The 22,630-nt window shown below is 45.8% G+C and overlaps 1 protein-coding gene across 6 annotated transcripts in view; it reads left to right on the plus strand.

Annotated features, from left to right (window-relative positions):
* Nucleotides 1-22,630, plus strand: part of Srgap3 (SLIT-ROBO Rho GTPase activating protein 3) — a 222,371-nt gene that overhangs the window by 147,432 nt on the left and 52,309 nt on the right. For all 6 annotated transcript variants that reach the window (XR_003487614.2, XM_035448412.1, XM_027429039.2 and 3 more), the window contains 5 exons: nt 10,855-11,040; nt 15,030-15,158; nt 16,460-16,681; nt 18,989-19,090; nt 21,085-21,282. Coding sequence is in view for 5 of the 6 variants with exons in the window: in XM_035448412.1 (XP_035304303.1) it covers nt 10,855-11,040; nt 15,030-15,158; nt 16,460-16,681; nt 18,989-19,090; nt 21,085-21,282 (837 nt within the window). In the remaining variant the exon portion in view is untranslated. The remainder of the gene's footprint in view (nt 1-10,854; nt 11,041-15,029; nt 15,159-16,459; nt 16,682-18,988; nt 19,091-21,084; nt 21,283-22,630) is intronic.

The raw sequence follows: 22,630 nt of genomic DNA on the forward strand, positions 1-22,630 counted from the left end.
AACACACGGGTGTGTGTTCCAGGGGGTGTCAGGTGCACAGGCTCCAGACAGAGTGCTCTTTAGTGACTGTGATCTTAGACAGGCTCGGAGCTTGCCTAGACCCCTTTGTCATTGTTTGTAGAATGGAACCCTGCTCTGGGAATAACTTGGAGTGAAATGGTGAGCATGCCTGACTGTTTCCAGTGGAGAACATCACAGTTTAGCCCATAGTTGACCTTACTGCCTGCTTTGGAGCCAAGGCCTAACCACTTGAGATGGGCTTTAGAATTGAGGCAGGCAGTGAGGTAGAGAGCATACTGCCTAGGCTGTAGGGCAAGAGTAGACTTTGGCTTCCTTGATAGGAGTATGGAGAGCCCCATAGATAGCCTTGGGAACAGTGTAGGGTAGGCGGGACAGGTAAAGTGCCAGACAGAACTGTTATATTTTATTATGCAGGGGTTCCTTATATCAGGCCTCATTCAACATGTAAGTAAGTGCAGACTGCGTGAAGCCCTTTCTCTTTGCTATTACTATCTTTCTATATTTATACCCATGGTGGTAGCAATGGATTCATCAGGGGCTAAGAGCCTGGGCTTAGGGCCTGTATTTCAGGTGGAAGGCCCAGTGTAGGCCCCAGCAGTTATGGGATAAGGCTTTTTTTTTTTCTGATCTCAAATAGGGAGAGTGTGTTCCAACTTTGCTTCAGGGTAGGTAGGTAAGTAGGTAGGTAGATAGATAGATACATAGATAGATAGATAGATAGATAGATAGACCTGTGATTCCATCTACTTAGGAAGCTGAGGCAGGAGGATTACAAGTTAGAGGCCTGCCCAGGCTACAGAGTATAGGCAAAGCCTGGGCAACTTTGTGAGACCTTATCCTATAATATATAATATACAATAATATATATGTCTTATAACATATAAAACATAATAATAATAAAGTAAAGATAGGCCTGGGTGTGTAGCTGAGTAATAGAGCTCTTACCCAGTATGCTCAGGGCCTTTGGTTCACTCCAATATCACAGAGAAAAGAGGGGAAGAGAAGGCAGACACTCTGATGTCAGAATCTGGGTCAAATCTAATTTTCAACTGGAAAGAACAGTGAAATCCTCCCACAGTCTCTGTAGGGATTGATTCTTGAAAGCCTCATGGACACAGGGATTCTGCAGATGCGCAGGTCTCTGTATAAAATGGTGTCATGTCACACATCCTCCCAGGTACTTTAAGCTATCCCTAAATTGCTTACTACAGCCAATACAGTATCAGTACTATGAAGACAGTTGTTACACTGTGTTGTTTAGTGATGAGAAGAAGTCTGTTCATGCTTGGTATAGATAAAACTTTCTTCCCCAAATATTTTCAACCTGCAGTTGGTTGACTCCATGGATGTGGAGAGAACAGCTATAGAGGACCAACTGCACTGAAAATGAAAAGCACTGTTAGTACGAAAGGGTATATAATGTTCCAGAGAGTCTGTGTGCCATTAATCATGACTGTCACTATTACGTCACCCTCAATAAACATGATAGGCTGTCGTCTGTACTCACGGGAGTGGGATCGGTGATAAGTGTGTAAGGTTAGTGAATGAATGGATTGTCTAGCTTAGGATTCTGTAGAGAATTTCCCCACACTGGTCATTATAGGCTAGGTCTTTCCTATGCTCCTTCAGTTCCTTTGTGAATGGAACACTTTCTCCACAGCTGCTCTGCACCATAACTCTAGGCACAGGCCCTCACTGTTCCTGCCTGGGTCATGAATTTTGCCGCCAGGAGTGTTAGATTTGAGCATACAGACAAGAATAAATTGTATGCACTGGTGATGGAACATGAAGCTGAGCAAGCTGCTTGCTCAACTGCCTCTTTAAAATTCTTAAAAAAAAAATAGCCTCCAAACTCAATGGCTTCAAACCTACCATGTTATTTGCTTGTGAGTCTCTGGGTTGGCAATTTGAGCTGAGTTCAATTTTAGCCAGTCATGTGGTGGTGGTTTTCTGGATGATTAAGAAAAAGAAACCCAAAGTGAGTGGAGTCCAATATACAAACTACTGCTAGTAACCACTTTTGCTAATAATCAAAGCAAGTAATAGTCAGGCCTCAAGTCATGAGATAGAAAAATAGATTCCCTGTTTTCCTGCAATCATTGCTAAAGCCATGCCTAAGCAATGTATGGCTCTCCCTCACAGCCACCCAGCTTCTAGGAGCATTATGGACTTCCTGGACTTCACTGCTAGAAGTTTCTACCTAACATCCTGGTTACACACCTTCCCAGTTCCCTTTGTTTCCGGTCCCTAGTCTCACAGACGTAGTAACTAAGGAATGAATGAGGTGGAGAAGAGACATGCCTTCATCCCCATTCATTTCCTTCTCAGTGTTCTGAGGAAGAAGTTGTCTGCTTAGGGATCCTGCTGAGGGTAATGATGATGGCAGTAATTCCATCATCTGTTTGTCAGCCCCTCTCTTCTCTGGGCTCCCATCAGCCCTCCACATTATAGTCTTTGATCATGTATTGACTTGGAAGAAAAGAAAAACACAGAGTGAAATTGTGGATCGTGATGCAATCCTTCCAAAGGAACAAAAGCAAACCAAAACAACAAACTTCAGCTAAAACTATGTCTAGGTTTTCATTATATTTCTAGGTCATGAGATACAACTGTTGTTTTGGTAACCGATTGGTACCCAGGGCAGGCCTCTTCGGCCCCTCCCTTGTGCTCAGTAGCTCTGCTCTGGCTGCAGGAGGAACCCTGTTTCTTCTTTGAGAGCAAATTGGAGAGGGCTTCAGGTGTCCACACCAAGCAGCAGCTAGTGATTGAAGATACTAACTGGAGTAATGAATAGGCTATACCTTATACAGAGTCAAACTTGATTTGGTTATGTGCCAGGCTAAGGATATGATCTCCACTCTGGGCTTCCAGGAAACCATTTGTAATATTGTCTCTTTCCTGATGGGGTAGTTTAGAGGGCCTCATACTAGATGCCCCTCAACCTGAGTTCTAGTCCCAGCTCTACCCAGGCTCTCTGTGTACCTTTCTTTTTATTTTACATGTGTATATCTATGTGTGTGTGTGTGTGTCTTTATGTGATGGTACATAAGTATGTGCATGTACATGTGTGTGCACACATGTAGAGGACAGAAAACAACCTCAGATGTCATTCCTCAGGCACAGCCCACCTTTTTTGTTACAGGCTGGATCTTACCAAGGAGACTAGGTTGGCTGGCCACTTGCATCTTCCAGAATGACATGTAAATACAGCCCTCATCATTTCTCCACGCCATTGGGCCTGCTAACTCATTTAATACTTTACTTTAAAATGTCCAAATCAAGCCCCCCTTCTTCTTTTCTTGAAATCCTCCCTGTCCTAATTAATTAGTGGAAAAGCAGCCTTGTACACTGGCAAACAGGCTTTATAAGCCCCATCAGGGGAGCCCCTGATTCTTCTTCCTGGGAACACATGGTTATTTCCAACTCCTCTTCTAGAGACGGATGAGGGACTCAATGGCTATCAGGGAGCTCTGGGTTTGATTGAGACTCCCTGCCTCATTGAATAAGTGAGAGAGTGTTGGAGGATGATTGCTATCAACCTCAGGCTCCCATATGCAAATATGAATATGCATACATGCACACCACACATACAAATGGAAAAGGGGCTTCATTTTTAAAAGCTTAGAAGTAGATTATTATAGATGCTCCATAAACAATGAAGACAGCAATAATTAAGTTGCTACAGAAAGAGGCATAGTATGAAGTCTCCCATTGCTTTGCCTGGCTCTCTCTCCCTTCCCCCACACCACCTCAGTTGCTAGGTTACTGGAGTCTTTTAGTGGGGTCTCCTTCCAGAGCTATTTTTTCCAAGCCAGTGCACATGTCTAACATGCTCCACACACCGAGTCCACATGAGTGGGAGCCACTGTCCCCGTACACTCTTCTCGTGATCAACGTTTTTGTCCTCCCACATATGGTTCTGGTCACAGGCTAGGTGCTGGAAGGGGAAGGCATCCACAATATTATGGGTCCGAGGCATAGAAGAGTCAGGCAGCAAACCCAGGGTCACCCGGCTGGGGAGTGACTGAGCCTGTGCCGGAATCCCTAAGGCTCAAGCACCCATCCCTGAATGTTTTAAGGAAATGTATTATCTGGTTATATAAATATATGCCAACTACAGTTATCCCCAGGTAGTTATAGGGGACTTGTTCCAGGACCCTCACAGATATCAAAATCTGAGAACACAGTTCCTTACATGAAACAACACAGTATTTGCATAGAACCTACTCAAACCCTGCCATATCCTTCAGATACACTTGCTTATTAATGTAGGATTCTCCATGAAAGTAGACACTATGCAAACAGTTGTTATGCTCTATTATTTAGGGGATAACAAAAAGGAAAACAAATGTCCATGCTGAGTAGGGGTGCAAACAGTTTCTGAATATGATTGGTCATGAGGGCCACCGGACTTCCATAGACGGGCTTTAGAAGGAGATGATATAGTTCACCTAAGCAGCAAAAGGCAGCCTAGGATACAAGAAGCATTCTGTGCCTGCCATGAAACTTAGCCTCACCCAGTTGTTGGATAGCTGCAGCCAGAGACAAGCACTAAAGATGCATCACAGCGAGGCTTAAGTCCCGTGTGGCCTTCTCACCTGCACCAATAGGGTCCCAAGAGCATTGAAGCAGGTTCAAAGCTTACGAGGGACACTGAGAATCATCTTGTTTGCATGAATAACTTTTCCACCTTGTGTGGGGAAACCCTTACCCTACACAGTCAACTAGCCTGGGTTCTTGGTCTCCCCATTGGGAGGATTGAAGTACTGAGGTTTGGGCACATGGAGAGTTTGTGTTTGTTTGTTTGTTTGTTTGCACTTCTACCTGTGAGGGAAGTTGTGATGAGTGAGTCTAGACTCAGAAGGAGGTCGCTCTGTCAGGTCATCACCTGCCAGCTGGGCTGTGGGTGTACCTTCACTGGAGGTGAGGTCTCTCTCTGGGTGGCTTTCTCACCTCTTCCAGCTGTCCCGTGAGATGCTTGTTCAGCCCTGTGTGTGGATGACGAGATGTGGCTAGACACCGAAAAGAACTCCTCTGTGAGGATGTGACATGGTGTGAGGGGATGCGAGAAGTGGGGCGGCCTGATGAAATCTTTGAGTAGAAAGTCAACAGGGATGAGATGGCATTTGACAGAGCATGAGGGGGAGGGGCAGTGGCCACAAGAAACAGCAGGGAGGCAGCTGCTGGCATGTGGGAGGAGCCTGTGCTCTGCCAGTCAGCATTATTCACAAGTCACTGTCCTAAGCTTGATGGGTTGGGATCATGACTGATGTGGGGAGCTGGGGAGCTAGAATGGGAGGAGATCTGCCTTTGGGGATTTGGCAAGGGACAGGAATCCAGTGCAGACGGGCTGTTTCAGTGTTTAGTGGTGCTATAACTGAGTGTCTAAGGCTAGGTAGGTCATCTATTAAAAATAGATGCTATTTGGTAGAAGGCTCTGGGACCTGGGAGGTCCATGAGCATGGCACTGGCACCTGGTGAGTAGTCTCATGCTGTGCCATCTGTGGCAGAAAATGGGGACTCAGAAAGGTCTGGATCTGTTTTATAACACATGAAATTCATTTGCAATAACCAGCCCATTCTAACAATGGCCACATTAATCACTTGTACTGGGGAACTTTGGGGGACCCATTCATACCACATACCAGTTATGTGAACGTGCCAATCTATTGGTGGCTTAGGCATATCTGGGCCCAGAGACTTGTCTATCATATCACGGCCCATCTCAACAATACAGTGTGTACTTTGAGGACAGAGATTGTGTCAGCCATCTGTACTATAATATTTTGAGGACATCAGGTATGACCCTGACACACAGCTGCTTGATAAATACTTAATCACAGGGAAGTGCAGCTCTCCTTCCCCTCCAGGATACTCACTAGCTCTAAGGAAGGAGAACTTGCCTTTATCCTTCTGCTCCTTCCTTCCTTCCTTCCTTCCTTCCTTCCTTCCTTCCTTCTTCCTCTTCTTCCCTATTGTCTCTCTCCCATTCATCCATCCATCCATCCATCCATCCATCCATCCATCCATCCATCCTTTGTAATCCACCTGTTCATCGTGCATCCATCTACCTACCCATTTATCTATTCATCTATCATTCCTTCCTTCATTCCTTTATTATTTGGGAACCAGCGTGTAGCGCCTTTTGGTTTAGTTTTCCTCTGTGTGAGCATCTCCTATCACGTTTGCCCTCTCTTGATCTCCTACCCTCTTCCTAATACCACAGTGCCACTCTCAGTATTTCAAATAAGGTCCGCAAGGTACCATCTAAGTGGTCTGGTATAGATCATTAGTCCTCATCATTATGACCAGATTGAAATGATGTTTGCCAATTGGCCAGGCCAATCATGGCCACTGCCAGGATTGGAGGTCATGTCAGTTTCCCACGAACTCCATGGACTGAGAATAATGGAGGGGAATTTTGGGGGTTTCCTCAAATAAAATCAGGAAGCTGTTCTTGGAGGAAGACTAGATGATCCCAGGCAGAGAAAAACAACAGATGTCCACCAAGGGGACAACAGGGTGAGGAGGGAAGGATAAAGCAGTGACTCTGATGACCAGTTGCCTGGTATTTTTCTATGCATCAGCTGTTCCTCAGCCCTGTTCAGCTCTTGCTTCTCTTGGGCTAATGTCTCTTTGTCTATCTAAAACATCCACCTGTGTTCTGAGCCCTGTTCGTACAGATAACAGCAACCCCTTCTTCAAGGCCTGGTTTAGCTATCACTTTCCAGGAAGTTTTCCTGTAGTGCCTGCAGTCCCCACATCACAGCTCTGACCACACCCGGTGATTGTAGCCACTATCATTGTTCATGCTCCCACCCCAGTGCACATTCTATCAGATTCCATATGTCTTACACTGTAGTGTTTCCTGGCAAGTACCGGCCATATAAGAAGTATTTAATCAGTATTTAATGACAAAGGATATAACTTCCCCTCATCTTCAAATAGTGTAATCAGATCAAAAGCAGTAGAACTAACTGTAGCTTTTGCATTTTACCTTCCTTCCCTGCTCTCCTCTCTCTTTCATCCCTTTCCCTCACCGCCCATCCATGCATCCTTCCATTCACCCATCTACCTACCCAGCCATTCATCTACATATCCATCTACACATTCACGCATGCATACAGATGTACAGTGACACCTGATGGCAATCTGTCCATGCTCTAGTAAATGAGGCAGGGTCCTGAGGACGTTGCAATTCTAGTTGGGACAAGATAGTCTCTAGACATGAAGATTGAGAAAGTGAAAATAGATGTCAAGTTCTATAGAGATCCGAAAGTCACTTCAGTGGGTGACCAAATAAACTGTGGAACTTCCCTTCTTTCTTGAATGTCTTTGTAACGGCTTGGCCCAGGAGTTCATCCACACTCAAATGCTGCAGACAGAGGTCACTGTGCCTTGGGTTGGCCCTACCCGGGGATCAAGGCACACCTTTGAGAAATTGTTTCCTGGCAGCTGATCCTCTTGAAGTCTATAAAGCATGCCTCCTTATGGATGCTATTAACTTCCAAGTTCTCTGTTATCTTTTGCATTTAAATGAGGGTCTAAAAGTTCCCCACCACTTCCCTCCTTCAGGATCTGGCATTTGGGAAGCTGTGAAAGGCAGGTGAATATAACAAAAGACAGCATGATTACCAGAAAAGGCCAGGCCTAGGGGCCAAAAGACCCAGACTCCAGTCTCAGTTTCTTTGAATGAGGAATTAATAAACCAAGATTCCTAGAGGACCTCCTGGCTCTTACATTCTGAGAACATGCACGTCCAAGATAGTGTCCCAACTTCTGTGTCCCTTTGAGCTTGTTCCCTAGGCGCCCCCCCCCATGCTAGATATCATGTGGGATGGGGGCCTCTGGACCACACACACACACACACATGCCCTATCCTAGTGTGCAGATGCACCCCCTGTTTCTAAAATACCTACATCTGCCCCTGTCTGAACATCACCAGGAGGGCATGAAGACACACATCCTCTCCATAGACACCTAGGATTTAGTAGGATGGTTGAGACTCCAAGTTCTTCTGAAGCCTAGTGAGCTTTAGGATCCTGTCATCCCTTTGCATGGTAGAGGAAAGTGTACCAAGAGGGAGTGACAACACATGTGCCCATTAGACTCCTGCAGGGGGTCAGCCAGCTTGGCTTTGAGTCTTGACTTCATCTGTGCTAGCATTTTGACCTCAAGGAAGAGGAGTGAACTGGTTTGAGGTCCTCACCTATAAATCAGAGATCAGAGATGCCTTTGCCATAGGATTTTTGAGAGTAATCAATAGTGTGGCGTACGTGGAGCATAGGTGAAGGCTCAGCACGAAGGAGGTGCTCAGTCAGTCTTAACCGCTGTTGCCTTTTTAATTGATATCACACTGGCTAAGGGTGGTTTGAAATGCTCCTTCAATAGAAGCAGATAATTGAAAGACGTTTGTAAACTCTGAAGTACCAGATAAGCTTTTTTTCTCCTTTGTTTTATTTTTTCCATTTTTAAAAATTTAAATTAGAAACAAGATTGTTTTACATGTCAATCCCAGTTCCCTCTCCCTCCCCTCCTCCCCTGGCCCCAGATAAGCTTAAATATGACTTCACACAACCTGAATTGGCAATCAGCAAGCAGACTCTTCTAGGCTATTGGACTGAAGTCTTTCCCTGCTGAAGCCTGTGTTTCGGGTCCAGTTAGCTCTGGGTATCTGCCAGTTCTGTATTTGTGGAAATATTTGGGAAACTTCAGGAAATATTCAGAAAAAAATGTCCATACTGAATGTGGGCAGACTTTCTCCTTATAATTATTCTCAGCATAGTATGACATCTATTATATAACATTTATTGTAAATGATCTAGAAATGACTTAAGGTCTTCAGAAGGACATACTCAGGCTTTATACAGTTTTATATAAGAGATGAGCATTTGCAGATTTTGGCATCTGTGGGGGAATTCTGAGAACCAGTCCTTCATGAATACCAAAGGATAACTGTAATTAAATAAAGACAACAATTGAGGGTTCCGGTATAAATAAACTCATTTCGGAGTGGTCTGCAAATAAGCTCTTCAGTGGCAGCTGTCTGGCATGTCATCCTATACAATTGAATTCCCAACTATCTTTGGGATCAGGATTCAGTGGGATCACAGGCAGTTGGGGCCCAGGTTCTCTGGGCTCTATTCTTAGTGCATGGGAATTTTGGGACAGTTCTAGAAGTTTACTTGTAGGACATGGAAAGCACACTGTGGCTCAAGAGGAGTGAAAGAAAATGAAGCAATGTGGGGCGAAAAGAAACCGAGGCAGAGGAAATCATGGGAAGTGAGAACCCCCTGCTGGGATGCCACCATGGTTCTGTTCAACAGATGCACATTTGAATGATTGGTTTAGGCGGTGGTTGCCAACCTTCCTAATGCTATGACCTTTTAATATAGCTCCTCATGTTGCTGAGACCCCCAACCATAAAATTGTTTTCAACGTTACATCTGAACTGTAATTTTGCTAGCGCTATGAATCACACTGTAAATATATCAGTGTTTTCTGATGGTCTTGGGTGAATCCTGCGAAAGGGTTGTTCAACCTTGAAGGGGTCTCGACCCCCAGGTTGAGAATCACTGATCTAGACACACATCAAAATGCTTCCCCCGCCAGTAGGAATGGCCCAGTACAGATGATAGATTGCTGCTGAGATGAGCAGACCTGGAAAGCTGAAGTAGAAGTTGATGTAGCAATCATTACTAAACCCAGGAAGGGTGTGTGTGTGTGTGTGTGTGTGTGTGTGTGTGTGTGTGTGTGTGTGTGTGTGTCTAGATTCAAAGAGCAGTAGCATTGTGACAGCAAAGCCACAGAGCTGAGTGCCTCTGAGCACAGAGGCGTAGGGGAGCATCACAGGGGAAGGTAGGCATCCCAAGAAGATTTCAGTGGATGCTTCCAGTTCTTGACCACTTGGTCTTTTTGTCAACTATGGCCTAAAGACCCTTGGGGGATAACAGGACCTCTTTGCTCACCTGTTAAGGTTGCAGTCTTTCCTTCTGGCCACTAGAGGTCGAACCAGTAGGGATTCTTCATGGGCTGTGGGGGTTTGCAAGAGTTTATTGGAACTGGCATACTGGAATGAATGAAATCAGTGAGAAGGGGGTTCTTGTGGCTTTGGGGGAAACTGGAAGTGAGCCACGTGGGTGGGCTACAGAGAAGTCTCCATTAAGATCTGAGAGGAAATGCTGACTTCATGTCTCATTCATAGGTCGCATTGCAAGTTTGGAAAGGTTTCAGGATGAAACTTTGGGCTCAGAATTCCCCCTGTTATAATCATATCCTGTTTTGTTATAGGAGACGAGTAGCAGAGTGCAATTTGCTTTGTTGGAATTCTTTGTATAGCTGAGGTTGAATGTATTCCAGGGACCACAGAGTATCTATTAGGTTATATAACAGGGCAGTTTGCAAAAGCCCTTTTTAAGGGCTTTCCCACTGACTTGGGGGTAGAGATGAGGAGGAAAGATATAAGGGCCACAGCTAGCAGGACTAGAGAGGACAGCCAACAAGGGCCCAGCTTGCCATACCACCTGTGGGTTATGGTGGCTCTTCTAATTTCCCATTTACTAGCTAATGCTTGATACTTAGTAGGGCCTCAATGATGATGATGATGATAATGATGAAGAGGGTGACGATGATGTCACTCATGATAAAGTTGGTACACCTGAGGAACATCTTCATTTCCAGTCCTCGGGGAGTCTAAGCAGAAGTAAAGAAATTAAGATGAATGTGTGATGGGGAGAAAGACAGTTCACATGGAACTTGGGGTGGGGCCAGGAACAGGATGTACCATGCTGATCCCTAACAGGCTACTGGTTTCTTGTACGAATGTATCCCCAGGTCATGAAAACCTACCACATGTACCATGCAGAGAGCATCAGTGCAGAAAGCAAGCTGAAGGAGGCTGAGAAGCAGGAGGAGAAACAGTTCAACAAGTCAGGAGACCTCAGCATGAACCTGCTCCGGCATGAGGACCGGCCCCAGCGCCGCAGCTCTGTGAAGAAGATTGAGAAGATGAAGGAGAAGGTGAGTGGGAGAAAAGGGGTAAGGCATGAAGAGGAGCCAAGCACTCAGATGCAGACTTGCCTTCCCCTTTGCAGGAAGGATAGAGGGCCTGTCCTGGTTCCATTTGTGCTGCTGTTATCAAATATTCTGACCGAAAGCAACTTAAGGGAGAAAGAGTTTACTTTAGCTCACAGTTCCAGGTTACAGCCTATGACAGCAGGGACATCCAAGTGGCAGGCACTGAAAATGGCTAATCGTATCACATCCAGAGTCAAGAGCAGAGAGAAATGAACACACTCGCTCACTCCATCACTTCCTTATGCTGAGCTAGCTTTATTCACTTAACTAAGTTCAGGACCCAGCCAATGAAATAGTGTGACATGCATTCAGAGTAGATCTTCCCATTTTATTTCACTCAGTTAAGACAATCTCCTACAGCCATGCCCAGAGTCCACCCAATGTAGACAATCCCCCATTGAGGCTCTCTTCCCAGGTAATTTTTAGGTTGTGTCAAGTTAACATTTAAAGCTGTCACAGGCCTGTTGTGAAATTGCCATGGCCATGTCAAAGACCATAGCTTCTGAATCACTGTGTATGGGTACTACAAAGCCTTTTTGTAGGTGTCGTGGACAGAGATTAAGATTTGGAGTCCAATAGCCTGGGGTTAGTTTTTTTTTTTTTTGTTTACTTATGTATGTTGTATGCAAGTGTGTGAACATTTGTATGCAAGTGTGCTCCTCACCTGTGTATGTAGAGGCCAGAGGTTGAGATCAAGTATCTTCCTCTGTTGCTCTCTCTGCCTTACTCTTTGAGACATTGTCTGTCTCTGAACCTGTAGCGCACTGATTGGCTAGGTCAGCTGGCCATCAAGTCCAAGGAGTCTCCTATCCCTCCCCCAGCTCTAGGGTTACAGACCTGAGTTCAGTTTTCACATGGAGCTAGGGATCCAAGCAGGTCTTTATGTACACACAGCAACCACTTTACCCATGAGCCCTGCCCCCAGCATCTCAGCTGGGGGTTTTACATGCTACATTAACACCTCTCCCTGAGCTTCAGTTTTCAAATCTGATAAATAAATCTTATTGCTCATGTTGGCTCTGATATATTGATAGTGGCTGCCCAGAGTGCTCTGTTGAGGATTCTGAAGCTTTATCAAGGCTTAGTTGAAAAGGTGCTAAGATCGCTTAATGACATCTGCTATAGCCAGTGACTTTTGAAGCGCAGGACCCATCTGTGACTTCCAACTCTCCTTTCTTCTTCAAAGGCTATGATCTTCTTGCTGAACTCTCCATATTCATCTACTCCCCACAACCAGGAAACGTTTGCAGAGTTCTTCTATCGGCAAGCCATTGCATCAGATGTTTATCTGTTCTTCCATGGGTCTAATTCTATGATTACAGGGTCCTTTAGCTCTAGAAATTATAGACTGGTGGGAACAAAGTGTAACAGAAGCTGGGTAAACTGGCAAGCATATAAAAGTGTGTGTGTGTGTGTGTGTGTGTGTGTGTGTGTGTGTGTATCCTGGTATAATTTTTGAAAGTGAGGAAAATACAAAACCCAGTCAAAGACTTTATACCAAAATGGTCAAGGAATTTGAATAGACATTTCTTTTTAAAATTATTTTATTTATGGGTGTTTTGTCAGCATGTACGTAAATGCCCCACTTTTATATTTGATACCCTCAGAGACTAGAAGAGGGTGTCAGATACCCAGGAACTGGAGTTACAGACAGTTGTGAGCCACCATGTGGGTGCTGGGAATTGAACCTGGGTCCTCTAGAGGAAGAGCCAGCACCCTGAACTGCTGAGCCATCTCTTAGAATAGCCAATTCCTAAGAACCTCTAGGTAGTCCATAGATACAGAGCAATCTGCTCAGCATTATTAGCAAAGAAGGACATGCAAATGAAAACCACAGTGCAACAGTCCTTCACAGCTACCCGAAGGACCAGGATGAAAAGGCTGGAGGAAGAAGCAGGGATGATGATATGGGAATCAGGAAATCTTGCCCTGCTGTCAGGGCAGGCTGTGTATGGGAGCGATTCTGTCACTGTGGAAAGCCATCTGGCAGCACTTTAGATGTGGGATATTCATGGACCAGGCTACCACGTGACTTAGTCGTGCCACTCCTAAGTATCTGCCCCAGAGGCATGAAAAACGTATTTGTATAAAAATTTGTATGTGAATATTCACAGAAGTACTGTTCAAGGTAGCCAAAAGATGGGAACAACTTGAACATTCAGCTACTGACAAATAATAACCCAGCCACCAAAAGGAATGATGTCCTGATACATGCCACAATGTGGAAGAACCCCAAAGACATTATGCTAAGTGAAAGAAGCCAGGCACAACTTATGTAAAATGTCCAGAATAGACACACCCATGGACCCAGGAAGTAGACTGTTGGTATTCCGGATCTGAGGGAGAGGAGGATGACAAGTGGCTGCTCATTGGTGCAAGGTTTCTTTCTCTTCAGAGGAAATTCTGGGGTGGAAAGATACTGGCTGGGATTCTGGAGGCTCATTCCTGGTGCAGCCATATGCTAATTAGCCGCTTGGCTCATGGACAAGCCACTTTTCTTCTTCAGCTCTCACTTCCCACCTATAAATAGATGAGTTCAGCTAAGATGCCGTGATTGTCCTCTTCAATTTTAAAATGAAGTCAACCCAGGAAAATGGTCTCAGGGCCATAATGAGCCTCTAGGTGGGGTCAGGAGAGTTCAGACCTTCTGTGGGTAGGTGCCTGGGCTGGCACAGGCTATGAGTTCCAGGAGACATCTGCTGAGTGGTCCCAGAGTGAGAAGACCTAAGGTCCCTGAGGAGAATTAAAAGGTTGATGGTGGGACTGGTCTATTCCAAAGCTAGCTCTCACATGGAATGAGAAATGGGAAAGAACAGCTAGCTGAACTAAAGAGGAGGCATGGTTTATTTTCTTTCCTTTGTTTTTGTTTTGTTTTTCCAGACAGGGTTTCTCTGTGTAGCTTTGGAGCCTATCCCAGAACTTGCTCTGTAGACCAGGCTAGCCTTGAACTCACAGAGATCGGCCTGCCTCTGCCTCCCAAGTACTGGGATTAAAGGCATGGGCCACCATCACCACCTGGAGGCATGGTTTCTTTAAAGACTCACCAGTCTGAAAGGGGCAGGGGCAGTTGTCCATCATGCCCCCTTGTACTCCTCCCTTTTGGTCTGACCCAGGACTAGAGCTGCTTTGCCCAAACTCTGGGTACTCTGCCCTACTCCTCCTGCCATTTAGACCTAGACTTGCTCCCCCCCATTTTTCTTCTCCTCTTCTCCCTCCCCTTTCCCCCTTGTAAAAAATGACCCAAGGCTTACCTTACCTGGTTGGTCTGTTTGGGTGCTACAGATCCACCACCCACAGTCAAGGCAAGTTATGGTGCTGACTTCATAGAGTTCACTTTCTTGTGGGAGTGCCAGTCTCCAACAAATAAACAAAGAGCTTATGAGGATAGAACAGGGCAAGGGGAGAGGAGTAGAGATGCAAGAGATACGTATCAGACAAAGCCATCATCAGTACCTTGTGTGGCTCTCACTTGGGTGACACCAAGGAACAGAACACAAAGAGGTTCAGGAATGTGAGTATAAGGAGTCTGAAGGACTCAATGCAGAAATGAACTTGGTCTCTTGATGATGGACAAAAGAGGTTGGGTGAGAGAAGGGGAGTATACATAAAGATAGGGCTGCCATGGTGGCCTGGAGTGGTGGCTAATTGAAAACATTTTGGGAAGTCCATGGAGGGTACTGAAGGTGGGGGTATCTTATCTCTAACCCACCTGGTAGAGATCACCTGGAAGCTGCTGTGTAATAAATGGCATCATTGCTAGTTGCACCTGTGCTAGACAAGGTGTATTGCTGAGATCAGGGTCCAATAGAGCTCCCTTGACACAGGAGCATCCCATAGCTGGGAGGTGGGTCTCACTGTCAGACAGTTCCCATGGAGATCATAGATCTTCCCTCCGGCTGCTTGGCTCTGATGTCTACCTCTTCTCCCTCCAGAGGCAGGCCAAATACTCTGAGAACAAGCTCAAGTGCACGAAGGCTCGCAATGACTACCTGCTGAATCTGGCAGCCACCAACGCAGCTATCAGCAAATACTACATCCACGATGTGTCTGATCTCATTGATGTGAGCAACCTGGGTTTCTGGGTGGGGCTACATGCGGGCTGGAACATCTCATGAACTAGGGGAAGATGGGGCTGGCCATGATCCTCAGTTGGCATGTGAGCTGGCCAAGCTTTTGTGACCCTGCTAGAGCTGAAGAACTGGAAGTGTTTGTTACTTGGCTATGAGCTAATTCATGGTCACACTTTCCATGGATTGAGTGAGTTCTGGTTGACCCCCCTCCTTGCACCCCATAGCTTGATTAGTTAGATATTCAATACCAACTTCCAAAGTCCTCTCCTATGCACCAGGGCCTCTGCTGGGTGTGGGGGCACAGGGGAGAACTGTATAAAGTTCATGTCCTTAGAGGCTACTGGTATGGAAGGGGAGAGGGAGCCATTCATTCAGAGCCTTTGGGTCCTGCCAGCCAGGTGTACACCATGGGAAAGTCACTAGAGAGAGAGAATGGCATAGAATCTCTTGGTGTGGGGAAATTCTCCTGGGAGTAATGAGTTTGATCACAGAAGAGTAGAACACTGACTCTGTGGGGAGCTGGCTGTGCAGGGCTCCCTGGAGAACACCAGGCTTAAAGAAGGGCACTGTGATGGCAGTGATGGGAGACCATGTCACCTACATTACAGCTGGGACTGTTTCTTTGTCTCCCCTTCCATGATAAATGGGGGATCCATTCCTGTAGGTGCTCAGTAGATATTAGTTTCTGGATTCTTTTCCCCTAACCCTGTATATCCTATTCTGGAAGTCAGGGCATGGGGCTGGGAGTGGGGGGCAGTCTACTCGCCCTTCCAATGGCCTAAAGCCACCTCTCTTTCCTTGCTCTCAGCTTTTCTTTCAGCTTTTAGCCTTTTTTGTCTATTTGCTTGCCAAATGTTTACAGAGCACCTTACTATGGGCTAGGACTTCAGGCTTAGTGGTGACCAAGATCTAGCAGGCCCCATGGAGCACACCTCCCTAGGGCATGTTAGTAGACAATTACAGTGGCAATTGGCAAGGATCACTCAATCTTTGCCCAAAACTCCGTATGGAGAACATCAAGAAAAACTTCCAGAAACCAGCCTGTAAACTAAATGGCAGATGGAGACCATCTAGGCAGAGAGCATGGATGGAAAAAGCCTGGAGATGAGAAACTGTGGTGGAGCATGGGGAGCTGAAAGAAACACTGTTGGTACCCACATTTCAGCTCTCAGCTCCCTCTGAGGGGTGTGATATGGCTTGTGCAGGCCTCCAAAGTGCTGTGGACTGAAAGATAACCATAGGTCACCATCCCAGCTCTCATCTGTATCTTTCTGTCCTTGCCTTTCCCCAAGTGCTGTGATTTGGGCTTTCATGCCAGTCTGGCCCGCACCTTTCGGACCTACCTCTCAGCAGAATATAACCTGGAAACCTCTCGCCATGAGGGCCTGGATGTCATAGAGAATGCAGTGGACAACCTGGACTCCCGGAGTGACAAGCACACGGTCATGGACATGTGTAGTCAGGTCTTCTGCCCGCCACTCAAGTTTGAGTTCCAACCCCACATGGGGGATGAGGTAGGCTTCCTGCCAGAACCCTGCTTGGGGGCCAGCTGTTCGAGTCCAGTTTCTACTACCGTATGAAAGTCTGAATAACTCAGAATAGAGCAGTGGTTCTCAACCTGTGGGTTGCAACCCCTTAGGCAACCATCTAGCTCCCAAAAATATTTACATTACAATAGCAAAATTACAATTATGAAGCAGCATCAAAAATAATTTTATGGTTGGGGGTCACCACAACATGAGGAACTGCATTAAGCTGCAGTGAGAGGAGCGTTGAGTGCTACTGGAATAGAGGCTTCTTTAGCTCACAGGGAGGAAAGCTAGGAAGTGTAAAAGCAGGAGCCAGCATCTACTTGGCATCTCATGAGGGCCATCTTGCTCCATAATGACATCGCATGGTTGCCACACGGCAAGGCAGAGCAAGCGTGTAGCTCCAGTCTGCCTTTTGTCTACTTCCGATAAGCCATTAATGCCATCATGGTGGCCTTATCCTCAGTACCTCATCTAATCCAAATCACTTCCCAGCAGTCCTGACCTCCAAATGGCATTTGTACATGACTTTGAGACTAAGTTTCCCGTGCCTCAAATTTGGGAGTAGGGCATGTTAGCATCATAGCTGCTGCTTCTGTTCTCTGCCATGCTTCTAGAGCATTGTGGGAGGAGAAAAATAACCTTGAGTATATATGCTGTTTATTTACTGCAGAGGCCTAGGGTCAGCTCTTAATTCATGTGCTTCTTCAGATGATCTTGTCTTGTTGGCTAACGTCCCCACCTACAGAACTGTGGGACCTTGGCTTTCCTTAGGCTCTCTCTTAGATGTGTTTAGGAGACCTCAAGGATGCTCCAGTCTGCCTAGAAATAGTCTCCTATCTCCTTAGACCTTAGGTGCCCTCATCTGATGCCCTCTACAGTACTGTGAGCCTTTGAAACACCAGACAACTGACTTTCCTTCTGTGCTTGTGCTGCTCAGACCCTTGCTGAGTTCTGGAAAACAAAGAGTATGCAGAAGGCACTTGACACTGTGCTCTGTTCCCCATGTAGAAGGTAGCTCCCTGTACTTTCCAGGATCATTTTCCCTCTGGGAGTTGGGAGGCAGGTGGGTGCAGAACCACAGGAGAGCAAAACCAGCCAGCCTCGGAAGCCAATGGGGAGCTCAGCTGAACCACGTGTAACATCTGCTTCTGGGGAGGGACAGGGGACATCTTAGAAGATAACCACAGCTGCACCCTCTACATGGCTTTGCCCACTTCCTTCATTTGCACAGGAGAGGACTTGTTTGTACAAGGTGACACCACTCTTCCTGGGGCATCCCACTGTTCCAGGTCTGCCCTTTGGCCTGTCACCTATACCTGAAGATTCTGGGACTAACTGGTTACTGTGAAGCTTGGCTGCCTAGTTAGCAGTTAGCAGTGAATAACTAGCTCACCTAACAGCCTGATTATCCTGCATGATCTTAGCTGTGTTCTTAGAAAGGGTGAGAAACCACAGTATACCAGGTAGCCCTGCCCACAGGTGGTAACAACTTTGGAAAGGAAGACTCCAGAAGAATAGCATAGCTGCTGTTGGTATCAGTGGGTGACTGCTTCCAGGATACAGAGGATGTTCAAATCCGAGGGTACTGAGCACCTTATATAAAACAGCACAGTGGTTACAAAGAACCTGTGCACATCCTCCTCCATACTTGAGACATCATCTCTGTATTACTTAGCATACCCAACACTATGTAAATGTTGTCCGTACTTGTACTGTACACTTTGGGGGATGATGAGAAGAAAATGCCTGCCTGCATTCAGTTTAGGTGTTTGTTTGTTTTTTATTTTTATTTTCTCCCTATTTATACTTTCTGTCCTTGGTTGGCTGAATTTGTGGACAGGAAACTTGTGGACACAGAGTTCCAACAGTGTGATCATCAAAGTTGTCTCTGATACATCTTTATGCATCCCTGTGGTGACAGGATCACTTGTCAACTGCTTCTGGTTCATTATACTTGTTACTGGCTGTTCAAGCAGGTGCTTTCATCCCACAACTTCCTGCCTTGCAATTAATTAGTTTGGTTTGCCAAGATTAGGCTGAAGGTCTTTGTAAGCCCACAATTACTGTGCAAACATAGAAGATTGTGACTGGGAAGCCATGCTGGCCACAGCAAGAGGGTAGACTCTGGAGTAAGAGGACCCTAGTTTCCATCTGGTACTGCCTTTGCTGTTTCCAACCTGGGTGACCTAGGGCAGGTCACTCTGCCTTGCTGGACCTGTGTCCTGGGCTCTGGATGGAATGTTAATGATAGTCTCCATGCAGCTGCAATGCTTGTGTTTCTTTCTGCAGGTGTGCCAGGTCAGTGCACAGCAGCCCGTCCAGACAGAGCTGCTTATGCGGTACCACCAGCTGCAGTCCAGGCTGGCCACTCTCAAGATTGAGAATGAAGAGGTGAGTGAGCTGCCGCCCTGGGTCTAGTTCCCTAGTGAGCTGCTGGGGCATCTCATGCCCTGGACTATATAGGAAACAATGGTTCATTGGTGAGAGACTATACAACCACACAACCTATCTGTGCTAAGAATCTTTAATGGCCTGAAGGATGCTTACAAGATCTCAGATGAAAGGGAAGCCAGAGGAAGTGGGACTCTATGTTTAGAATGATTGCAGATTTGCAGGCGTAGAGAAAAGCCCGCAGGAAAAATGTTTCAAAATGTGAACCTTGGCTGCATCTCAGCTATAGAGTGATTGGTGGTTACTACGGACTTGGTGCTTTCCCGCCTCATTCTCTGCAATAAGTTCATGTTGTATCATCCGAGTAAGTATTCACAATCACACAATGAAATAGATAGCCCAGACTGCCCTAAATGTATTGTGCATTTTAAACCCCAGGGAATGGGTTAGTCTCACCAGCCCAGTGTTCCTCCCATATTGCCTAGTGGCACAGCCTCACACTGGGTGGGTGCATTGTAATGTGGGCTGAAGAGGCCAGGTAGACAGTATCCTACTAAGACCTAAATACCCCACTCAGAGGAGGAATACCAGCCAACCCTACAGCCTTGGGGAAAGAACCTCAGGATTTGGGCAGTGCTACTCAAAGCTGTGAGACAAACGTATCCCCAAGAAGTACAGTCATGGTGGAAGGTAAGGAGGCAAGACCACTGCCTTCAAATGTCATGCAGCCTATCCTGGACGGCAGGGACAGTTGTGCTGGTATCCCTGCAAAGGACAGAGCTAGGACAGAACTGAGTTGACATAAATCAAAGCAGATCTAAGGATGGTCATAAGAAGACAAACTGACTGGTCTTTTAAACCTGGCAAGAGAGAGACAGGAGCTAGGCAGAATGCTTGCTTGCTTTCTTTTTATCTTTTGTCTTCCCCCCAAAGGATTTTAAATGGTTCACATGCATAGTGCCATTAATGGAATTTAAATGGAAATCAGAGCCACAGGGAGGAGAATGAGGCACACAGCCCTCTCCGTGGGCTGTGGATGGGCTTGGATAGTCTTATCCTTGAATCAACTTCCGTTAGTCTGTGTTGGAAAAAAAAATAAATTATTCACTTATTTATTCAACAAGTATTTATTTATGTAATATTTATTCACATAATACCCACTAAACATTAACCTAGATAGAGAGTAAATCAAAGGAACAGTCTCATAGTGTTTTTCTTCTTTCTGATGAGAAAACACCAGAAATTGAAACATGAAGGCAAATGAGTGACTGCATATGAAAAAACACTAGCCCATGAATGGCACATGCTAGGGGGCCTGACACCATTAGGAGGTGATATTTCAGCTGGGAGCAGTAAAAGAGACTTGGAGTGACAATGATCTTACAATAAACGGAATCTGATTTTCTGCTTGTGATTCCTTTGGGACTGACCTACCTCTGGGATGTGAGATCCCACACATCCCAGGGCTTCTGTGAGGCTGGGATCCTCATGCCCTGTTTTTGTAGTCTCTGTGAAATGTGATGTCACTTGACTCAGGATGGAAGCTGGAGTCCCAACTAAACCCTGTGGCGGTGAACTAACTTCCTTGAGGTCCTGTGTCCCAGCAGATCACTGCCCAACACCAGATGCTCTGTTCCTCCCTAAATGAGAGGAGACACCAGAGCATTTCTGTTGATCGCCATGTTCCTTTAGGTTATCTACTAGGACCAGAGAAACAAGCCTAGAAACTTGACTCATTATCCTTATGACATTTCTAAGGTCCCTCAGACAGAAGCAATTCAATAAATGGCCTTAGATTGGACAATCTGGCTTCCCAACCTGCTAATTACTTGGTCTTGGACCAATGACAAATTCGCCTCACTGTCTATGAGCAACCATCTTGTCCTGCCTACCTTCTAGGACAATAAGTGAAAGAACAAAGCAACCGTCAGGAAAAAGACTTAGTGGTATCAGAGGCTTTATGAGAATAAAAGTGTTTGTGCTGTTTTCCCTAGGTTAGGAAAACCTTAGATGCCACCATGCAGACCTTACAGGACATGCTGACCGTGGAGGACTTTGATGTCTCTGATGCTTTCCAACACAGCCGCTCTACAGAGTCTGTAAAGTCAGCTGCATCTGAGACCTACATGAGCAAAATCAACATCGCCAAAAGGAGAGCCAACCAGCAGGAAACAGAAATGTTTTATTTCACAGTAAGTGGCATCTGGGACCCAGGGCCCACTGTTGATCCCTGCCTGTGGCTTTGGAAGCAGTCTGAACGAATGAAAGAGAGCCAGCAGAATAATATGACATAAATCTCCTAACATGTTTTTTAACATAAGGTTGCTTGGCTTGCTTTTCTGAAGTGGAGAAAGTGACTCACCAGTGGGTGGTATTCATGTTAATCTTGAGTGATGGTCACTGATGCTTTTGGAAGGAACCAAAGAAAGAGTTCTGTTCAGTTGGATTAAAGCAGTGGTTCACAGGGGTCTCCTAAAGTCAGCCTGCATATCAGATATTTACATTATGATTCATAACAATAGCAAGATTACAGTTATGGAATAGCAATGAAAATATTTTACAGTTGGAGATCACCACAACATGAGGATCTGTATTATAGGGTCACATCATTAGGAAGGTTGAGAACTGCTGGGTTAAAGGAACATGGTGAAGGAGTCAGGTAACAACTGTTATGTGTATGCTATTGTCTTAAATTGGTGACTAAGCTTTGAAAATGAGGACCTCAGCATTGCAAGCAAGTTATTCACGAGTTGCTAGTCCCTTCTGTAAAATCCCAGGTTACAGACCTCCATTTTGGCCAGGGGCCAGGAGGAAAGTGGGGGAGGAGAATTGAGGATTTAGTTCAAATTGGGCTTATTGAATATGGAGATTGGGGCTGTAAGGGACTTACCTTCCACCTGGTGCACATCCCACAAAAAACTCATAGTGACTCTGCTCAAATGTGCAGCGTGAAAAGCTCCCTTTTACCCAAATAGTTTTCCTGCTTGAGTTGTGGCTGGAGATTTCCTTTGTTATCTTTGGGAAATCTACCACCCTATGATTCCTGGCCATTGGTCTTGATGCTATTTTCTTTGGTGACCAGAGAGAAGCTGATGCTACCTGACAGTCTGTCCCTGGCTTTAGAAATCTGGGGTTTCCTTCCTCCACGCTGAATGTCCTGATTCTTCTAACCCTACCTTATAAGCTTTGTTCCAAGCAGTCTCAGCACCCTAGTAGCTCCCTCCTGAATCCTTTCTCTTTGAACGTCTACAACACAACAAAACTCACTGAAGACATGCATTACCACACCTGGCCCTTGTTATTTTATTTTTAAGCTAAGGTGGTGTCAGCTAATTCTTCTCTGTATGCAGCCAGGTCTCCCTCCTCTTAAAGGCCCTATAGGTAAAAATGTAGGGAGGTCTTCACTGAACTGTCCTCTTGATAGAGTCATGACACAGGTCCAGATTGTCAGTATCCTAATCTAATTGACCCCCATGCCCTTTTCAGATCTTGTATGAGATGCAGACTCAGGGAGCATGGCCTCAATTACCTTCAAGTTTG

This window comes from Cricetulus griseus, chromosome 8, assembly GCF_003668045.3.
Source record: "Cricetulus griseus strain 17A/GY chromosome 8, alternate assembly CriGri-PICRH-1.0, whole genome shotgun sequence".
NCBI classification, from domain to species: Eukaryota; Metazoa; Chordata; class Mammalia; order Rodentia; family Cricetidae; genus Cricetulus; species Cricetulus griseus.